Source organism: Stenella coeruleoalba, assembly GCF_951394435.1.
Source record: "Stenella coeruleoalba genome assembly, chromosome: 11".
Lineage (NCBI taxonomy): Eukaryota > Metazoa > Chordata > Mammalia > Artiodactyla > Delphinidae > Stenella > Stenella coeruleoalba.
The window spans coordinates 52,490,734-52,500,014 of NC_137157.1; the positions used below are offsets into that span (position 1 = coordinate 52,490,734).

General features: G+C 41.8%; 1 protein-coding gene across 5 annotated transcripts in view; it reads right to left on the reverse strand.

Moving 5' to 3' along the window:
* SRGAP1 (SLIT-ROBO Rho GTPase activating protein 1) overlaps positions 1-8,560 on the reverse strand; it is a 280,541-nt gene extending 271,981 nt beyond the window's left edge. For all 5 annotated transcript variants that reach the window (XM_079936333.1, XM_079936332.1, XM_079936331.1 and 2 more), the window contains exon 1: positions 8,423-8,560. In XM_079936333.1, the coding sequence (XP_079792459.1) occupies positions 8,423-8,489 (67 nt within the window). In that variant the 5' untranslated portion in view covers positions 8,490-8,560. The remainder of the gene's footprint in view (positions 1-8,422) is intronic.
* Between the last annotated feature and the right edge of the window lie 721 nt (positions 8,561-9,281).

A 9,281-nucleotide genomic window follows, 5' to 3' on the forward strand; every position in this document is an offset into this window, starting at 1 on the left:
TTACCTTAACTAATACATTGGACCATACTAAGTGTTTTTCAGGATGTGGAATTCTCATTCACTGCTGGTAAGAGAATAACTACCAAGCACTTAGAGAAAAGTTTGACATTAGTAAAGTTGACCATGCACATTCCCTATGACCCAGCAAGTATACACAGAGAAACTCATGTACACGAGGAGACACTCACAGCATTTTATATATTATTATTAATCATGATGGCAAAAAGTGCAAATAACCCAAATGTCATAAAGAATGAATAAATAAATAAAGAATAAATAGCTTCCAGGATTTTCATGCACTGGAATACTATATATCAGTGAAAGTAAACTAATGATAGCTACACACATTAATGTAGATCAATCTTAATATAACATTGAGTGAAAAATGGAAGTCATAAGAAGGCATACTTACTTTGAAAATTTTTTATTAGAGAAAATTTTAAACATACACAAAAGTAAAGAGAATAAAATAATGAACCCCATGTACCCAACAATTATCAATTCCTGGCTAATCTTATTTTACCCATATTCCCACCTACTTCCTCCTTCCCCCAGATTATACTGAAGCAAATCTTAGCCATCCCCAAATACTTCAGCACATATATTTAAAAGATAAAGATTTGTTATACATGCCAAAATACTATTATTTTTAAAAATTAACATCAATTCTTTTTCTTTTTTTTTTTTGCGGTATGCGGGCCTCTCACTGTTGTGGCCTCTCCCGTTGTGGAGCACAGGCTCCGGACGCGCAGGCTCAGCGTCCATGGCTCACAGGCCCAGCTGCTCCGCGGCATGTGGGATCCTCCCAGACCGGGGCACAAACCCGTGTCCCATGCATTGGCAGGCGGACTCTCAACCACTGCGCCACCAGGGAAGCCCAACATCAATTCTTTAATATCATTAAAAAATCTGGTATGTGTTCAAAAGGGCTCTGTATTTTTGATGCATGTATATAACATACATCAAAACTATAAAGAAAACTATAAAACTATCATAAAACTTTAAAGAAAACAAGGGAATGATTAATACTAAATTCAGAATTGTTATTGAGGGGGCAACAGGATGAAGAGAGATCTGTTAGAAAGGGGACAATGTGGGGGTTTCTAGACACTGCTAAAGTTCTATTTCTTAACCTGGGTGGCTACTAACCAGGTATTCATTTTATTATTATGCATTAAATTGTAAATAATTTTCCGTACCCACTTGTATATATATTTCACCCAAGAAAAGAAAAGAAAAAGAGAGGCTGCTTCTCCCACCCTCCCACTCCCCAACCTACGAACTGTTAGCTGAATTCAAAGCAAGAAAAAACCCAAAGTATATCACTGAGCTGTAGGCAAACAGGAAGTTTGAAATTGTCCTGTGAACAAACCTGATCAGCAGAGGTTCAATCTCGCCTGGATGCACCTTGGCCCACCCCCATCCTGAAGGAGGGTGGGTCTCAAAGTGAGATTCCTGCGTTAGGCCAGGAAATTTACCAAGGAGAGGATGTACTGAGGTCCAAAAGTACAGGAAATACAACCTATACCAAACAGGAAAAATAACCGGAAACTCCTCCCACCACGCGTTATAGCTTGGTATGTACATAGAAAGCTGAGTCCACCCATGCAAAGCAGCCATGACAGTGACTGGCACACCCCGAGCGCTCAATAACTGTTAGCTGCTGTTACGATTATTTTTCATTATTATTATTTCATCATCCTTTTTTCCCCCCCGCCATGGAAGTTAACTTTAATTATAAACTTTTGACTTCACAGAACATCTGACTTGGAGGGAGTGATGTTTTATTTCATTTGTTGGTGACATATACGACTGAGGTCCAACTACGGTTTCTCCTCATGCTGAAATCCCACTACCCAGTATGGCTGACACACGTGTATGTACGTAGCTATACATCAATTTAGCTCTGTTTTAGCTTGTCCTAACCATGCTTTTTTTTTTTTTTTAATGGTCTCTCTTTTTCCCAATTATTATAAAATATTTCTCCATACCATAAAACGTTCTTCAAAAACCACTGTTAATGACCCCATAACATTCCATGTGCACAAGTTAGTTAACCATTCCCCAGTGGAATTTAGTTAACTATTCTCCATTGTTGGACACTCTGACTGTTTCCAGCTCTGTGACTTCCTAAATGTGTGTAACTTACACATTTGAATTCAGTTTAATTTTGTGGTAATACTTCATTGGACACCGTAGATAATTCTGAATGATCGCCATGTTAGTTTATACTATAAAGGAATGATAATTCAAAACAATTACTCTATTCATTCAATTAATGTTTAATGAAGCCCTATACCAGGAGGTGTGGGAGATATATAGACAATAATTTTTTTTTTTTTGCGGTACGCGGGTCTCTCACCGCTGCGGCCTCTCCCGCTGCGGAACACAGGCTCCGGACGCGCAGGCTCAGCGGCCATGGCTCACGGGCCCAGCCGCTCCGCGGCATGCGGGATCTTCCCGGATGGGGGCACGAACCCGTGTCCCCTGCATCGGCAGGCGGACTCTCAACCACTGCGCCTCCAGGGAAGCCCTAGACAATAATTTTTAATATCAAAGTGCTTTCTGTTATATGTCAAATATATCTCAATAAAGCTGGAAAAAAATCAAAGTGCTTTCAAATGAAGCAAAAGCAAATTAGCAGGTACAAGTGAAATTTTTCATTTCTATATTGATTTTAAAACAAAATATTTTGCTCAAAACTATGATATTAAGTCAGAGACTTTATCTGACATCATAAGAATCCTTTTCACCATGGGTAAATAAAATCAATTGATTGGACTACAGTTTTCATTTTCCATTTGGCATCATTAAAGGTAGAGAAAATGTAAAACAAAAGTTGTAAGCAAACACATGGCAGCCCAGGAAATGTGCTTTTCAGCTGTTACTTGTACTTGGATAAAAAGGAATGACACAATAAAAAAAAATCCACCTTATAAGGAGCTGGGAATCTCTCTGGTTTGCCTATCACATATCCCTTTTTAATCCCACCATGAAACTCACTAAAAGTACAGAGGGCTTTATCAGGATGATTTAAGAATCGTCCACTTTGGGATCTATTTAGGCAGCAGATTGGTGATTATGTATTTGAATTTCAAAAAGCTTATCTAAGTCAGAATGTAACAAGAAGCAGTTGAAACGTAAAGAAAAACAAAATGAAACAGATAACAAGGCCTAATTTTTATAGACTATTTATCAGTGCCAAGCGTGTGATAAAGGCTTTCCACAAATCACCTCACAGAAGCCTCACAAAGGCAAGGAGGTAAGTACTATTATTATCCCCATTTTACAGATGAAGAAGTTGACTGTTAGGGCTCAAATATATTATTAGTGGCAGGGCTGAATGGCTAACACCAGTTTCTGCTCTTAAACACTATGTTCTGTTTTTTTCCCATCCTGACATACCAACAGGTGAGCATATATATGTTGTCAATAAATTAGAAAGTAATTTGGGTCCAACGAATAAAAATACCTTCAAATAACTAAAAATGTCTTCTAGTAACTGTCTCTATTCCCAGCTTCTGCCTTCAAACCACTAAAACAAAGGTAGACTGAGTGATTAGACATACAGTTTACTCCGTATTTTTTCTTAATCTTAATTCTCAGTTATGTAACTTGAAATAAAAATAGTTAGCATAAAAAAGGGTCTGCTCAGTCCACAAAGTAGACTCTCAAATTGGACCAGAGCTGAGGATGTGAGGTTCCTGACCTGGTCATCACACAGCACAGGAGTCAGCAAAGCAATCTAGACAGAGCTCAGATTTACCATCCCATAGCATACTCCAACCCTCACTGTATTTCGGAGCATGCTTTGCTTAAACATTTCTCCAAAACTATTTCTTAAGATACTTTGAAGTTCATGAAACAAATCAGGTTTTCTGGACAACATAAGAGGGCTTATTGCAGTAGCTTCACTTAGTATGACCAAAATTTCAAGTGCGTTACATTTGTACATATTCACCATATTTTTTTCCCCTTGATCTTTAAACCACCTTGTGAAGCTGCTGCCTGGGCATTGTGGTTTCTTGAAATGATCTTGGTGAAAAAACAACTTAGTTATGGTTAATCAATTTAATTAACTCCTCCTGTTAACGGACCAGAGTTGCCGTTCTCTAGTCCATCCAACTATGATTCCTTCAACGGATGTAAAGTCTAAACAGGTAAGTGTTCTATCTCCTACTCTTCTTTGTGAGGAATCTAAAAGTAAACCACTGTTACCGAAAAGCAGAGGACCTGGGTTCCAGTCCCACATTTGTTACAGTTACTTGTGTAACTGACATTATGCCTCCTTGTACCGCTGAAGTGGGCTGGACAGGAAATGTTTAAAGTCCTTCCCAGCTATAAAGTTTTAATTCATAATTTAAATTGTTGTTTTCGATTGCAAGTTAAATGAAGAACATTAGAGGTAGACACAGGTTCCCTGTGAGTGACAGTAGCACTTTTAATTTCCCTATTGAAACCTATCACATGACGGGAGGTCATATTAAATTGAACTGGCATTTCCTTATGCTCCATCTGCTACCAAAATGTACTATTTGTAGTTCAGGCAGCAGAGCGGTTGAAAAACACCAGATTTTCTTGGCACTTCCTGCACGTATGGCACATAGATGAGTATGAGATTATCCTCAGGAAAATACTGCAAATAATAGCTGTCAATTCTTAGCAACTAACAACACGCATTATTAAAAATAAACACAACCTCCCATCCATGAGTTCCACCTCACAAAATGTGTCTTTTGTTTCTTCTGACTCTTACATGTGAACCAATATTTTTTACATGGGCTCCATAATATTTCTGCTGCAGAATTCAAAAATTACTAGATCTCTAAAATCTACAGATGATCCCCAAAACTTCTGTTAGCCACTTGCTACGATCTTGCCAGAGATGCTAAAAGTAGTGTAGTCAACTGGTTTGAGTTTCATACACTTTTCCAGACAATCTTGCTGTTTAAGGGTCCACACAAATAAGAGCTTAATTTCTCTGGATTCTAAATCTTTGGGAAGTTGACCAACACGCATGAAGCAGTCTTTCTCCTCCTATAGTTAACACATTACCTAACACATTAATCTTTTAAATTATTGCTTGGGGTCCTTTTGTCCTCGATTTAAACCTATCTATTCCTTTAACTGCTTGTATAATTCCCAATTCTTCCCCCTCTTACAATTCTATGCTCTACTTTTCTGAACGTGGTTTTATTATTTTTCTGTATTTTCTGTGGTATTACATTTTAATTCCTTGAGAAATCAGATAATACATAGTGTTTGTGAATTATGAAAAAAGTTAAAGCAAAGGTAACCCTCCTCAAGACAGGGCAGCCAAGAGAAAACGCAAAAAGCTTGAAAATTTTACTGCATAATTAATGTGAACTGACATGACATCTTCAATTAGACTCAAAGACCCTTAGGACTGAGAGAATCTAAACTCCTTATCTTACAGATAAGAAAACCAAAACCCAGGAAGAAGCTAAGTGACTCGCCCTACATGATACATCTAACTGGATACATTTATGGTCTTACCCATAAAATTACAGCATAAAATTACACGTTACACCTAGGATGGTTCTTTTCACACTGAAAATAGCCCCATGAAGTCTGTTTCCTAAACACATGCAGGCAGCCACAGTGGCTAAATCCCACATCTGTGGAGTCATTCTTTTAAATCAAACCCTTACCTCAGAAATTCTGAGATAAATGCAACTGGTATTAGGGGAAATGGGAGAGAATAAGAAAGGACAATACTCCAGAATGTTAGATTCAAGTCAGAAGGTAAAAAAGTTACATATAATCAAAAATGACTCTTGATACATTTAAGTGTATCACAGATACACTTAAATCACGCAGAGAGTCCAATATTTACGTCTTTATTCATTGGGAAGAGACCAACGGCTTCTCTTAATGAGTCCAGCACAGCTAGGTTTTCCTCCAGCAACAGAATAAGCCACTTTCTTTTGTTTACCGTCAGATGAAATACCTGTTAGAATTGAAAGAGTTGGTTGCTCCAAAACCACCTACCTTTAAGCAGTGGACTAGCATCTGCCAGGGTGAGATACTCACCCTTAAAGAGGGGCTCAGGAAAAGAAACGGAAAACCAGGATCCTACCTCTGAAACTATCCTTAAAAAGGTACCTATTCTCACTGCACAGGACAGCGGGCCTCATGCTCTATTTAACTATTTAACTCATTTCTCTTCCACTGCCTTCTTGATTTTGCCTAGTAAATTCAGGTGAATGTGTGCCATTCAAGGTGTATATGATCCAATTCCATTGTATTGATATTTCCCTCTTCCCATATTTGCATATGAATAGAAGGATCTGGGTTAGACACAGGATGTGTAAGTATTACAGGGGAAGTAGATGAAGTGTGGACACAGGCTCTGATGAGAAGGGCAGGTCAGGTGTAGTAAAGAGCCATAAAGCAGCCTGAGGACTCACAGGTAAGTGAGGAGGGTTGAAGGGAATAGACAGATCACTTTCTATGGGACAGAATTTGTTCCAAAAGTAATTTTTACCATGTTTGTGATTTTTCCTTGGATTGGATTTGATGGACACATTTTAAGCATTGCAACACATCCCATTCTATTGATTTTTATTTTTTTTATTTATTTTTGTTGTTGTTGTGCCCCACAGCATGTGGGATCTCAAGCTTCCGGACCAGGGATCGAACCTGCACCCCTTGCATTGGAAACATGGAGTCTTAACCACTGGATTGCCAGGGAAGACTCCATTGTATTTATTTTTAAATCCATATAGACGGCCTATACCCTCAAAGCATATAAGTAAGCGTATAACTATAAAATTCATACTCTGAAAGAGATTAATCATGAGAATATTTTTCAGATAAAGACTTGATCATGGACAAATGACCTTAGAGCAGAAATACCGAAACCAATACTTGGAAATACATTCTACAAGTCAGTGCTCCAAGCAGCAGGAAAACCAGACTGCTACCCCTTGAAGACCTGCCACAAAGAGCCATGTGGAAAAACCGCACAGAGAAATGGTGATTGTGAACAAGAGTTCTACCTCAGTATGAAAGATTTTTGGCTGTGTTGGACCGTTAAGAAAAGAAAGGTTATGCTCATTAGAAAGTTTACCTGTCTCGGAGCAAATAATTACTTCTCTGCTAACATAACTTCCATGTCAGTGTAACCAGTTCCTACAAGTATAAATTATCTTAATTGCATGCAGATAAAAATCTGTGTTTCCTGAACAGTGTTCATCTTAACTCCATTACTGGAGTCAACCTAAAGGAAACTTAAGTCTCTGGGCTTGCATAGTGTGTTTGTCTCTGGCCATGATGAGATGGTCCGGATTCACACTGATTGACAGAGGGTTTCCCCACCAGGTCCTCTCACAGGACTCCAATCATTTTCACAACTTGACCACACAAAAGAACCCCCAGTCTGCTCCTGCTATTCCCAAGACAAGTACAGGAACGCCTTTCTCTGCAGTCCTTTCATAAGATTGTGTCTGTACAAACACAGGTGTCTACAAAGCAATTTTTATCAACTTTGCTTTGAATATTCCAAAGAACAGCAGTGATCTCAACACTCCATCCATTGTCTCAATGGATGGGAAAAGCTACCCATGAGAGACCATAAAGGAGGGAAAAAAAAAAAACCCAAATATTTGTTTATTAAACTCTTCAACAGCAACACAAAATACTTGTACTGGAGAGAAAATATATTTTTTAAACCACAAGGCACGTTAAGTAAAAATGCGTAATCAACCTTAATTAGATTCCTTCATCAGTTGACAATGTAAATGGATGGAAACTACTACTCAAATATTCAAACCTTCATTTTACATGCAAGTGGCCTCCAACAAATGATAAAGCAATATTCCCGTGTGAGTGTGAGAGATTAAAAGGAGGAGTCAGATTCCACTAGTCCTTGCTGGTTTAACTGCCCAGCTTTTAGGGAGCTATTTTATAAAAGCGGGACTCGCCCCGATAAATTAGTGAACAGTACGAATGTCAAAAATTGCCTGCACTCAATGAAGCTCTAGAGCACTTCGGAGCCAGACTTCAAAAAATGACTCCTTAAAAAAAATTACGTTGTGACAATGGTATCGTTTAAAAAAAATAATAAGGATGACGGTGATGATAACTGGGCAGGAACCACTGCTGCTGCCTGCCTCCTATGTAAGTTGCCCGGCTGAAGGTGGTTAAGTTAAAGCCAGTTCTCCCCTATTGGAGGGGCGCCCTGGCAGCGGCGGAGAGCCACCCGGTTTCCAGCTCCCTGTGGGCTTGACGGGACTGGGACTGGGATTGGCTTCCACGAAGCCCCGGGTGGCTCAACGAGGCGCTCTAGCTGTCCCTCACCACCTCCCTCCAACACAGACCCCAAGTGAGAAATGCAACTCCCGGAGCACAATGACAAGAAAGCACACAAAAGGAGCAAGGCAGCCGCTCCCATCCTTACCTTTGACTTGACTTTCATACTCGGCTATGATCTCTTTGTCCTTTTTGAATCTGCTCGGAGTGGACATTATCCAGCTGTTCTGGGTTTGCTTTCAGCGGGCAAGTTCTGTTCGAGGGTCACCGACCAGTCTCCTCGGAGAGGCAGAGAGTTGTACTCCCACACGCCGGGAACCCAGAGGCAGCACCGACAGGAGGGAAAGGGGGAGGGAGAGGAGGAGGAGGAGGAAAAAAAGGAGCGAGCCGAGGACTAGATTAACCCGGGCGCTGGCACCATACTCTCCGGATCGAGCTGCCGTCGGTGATGCTGAGGGGAGCCCAGGGCTCGGGGCCGGAGAGGCCCGGCGCGCCGGCAAACTCCAGCAAGCGAGTGGTGGGGGGCGTCTCCCTGCCCACCCCACCCGGAGCCCGTCCACTTCCTCTACGACCGCTGGGCGGACGCGGGAATCGCGCCGGCGCTCCGCACCATTGTTAGCAACCCGCACGGGGCGCGCGGGGCAGGGCCAGCCGGGGAGGGCGGGCGCCGCGACTCTCCCTTCCTGCTCCAGCCGCCGGCTCCGGCGCTCGGGGGTCCCGCCCGGGCTGGGGATGCTACTGCCGCTCCTCCGTCGGCACACACGGTTGCTACTGCCCCGGGCAGGCAAGAGGAATCGCGATCCTAAAGCAAGTCCCGGGCGCCGACCGCAAGGGCGTCTGCCGCACCGTAAGAACGCGTCCTGGGCACAGCCCCGGCGGAGTTTAGGTCTCCACCGCCGGCGCCTCGCGGGGCCTCTGCCTCCTGGGCCACCGTGCGCCGAGGCTGCCTCTTTCTCCCCCGACCCCCTTTCCGCTGCTGCCCCCAGGAGGCCGCCGGCGACAGACAC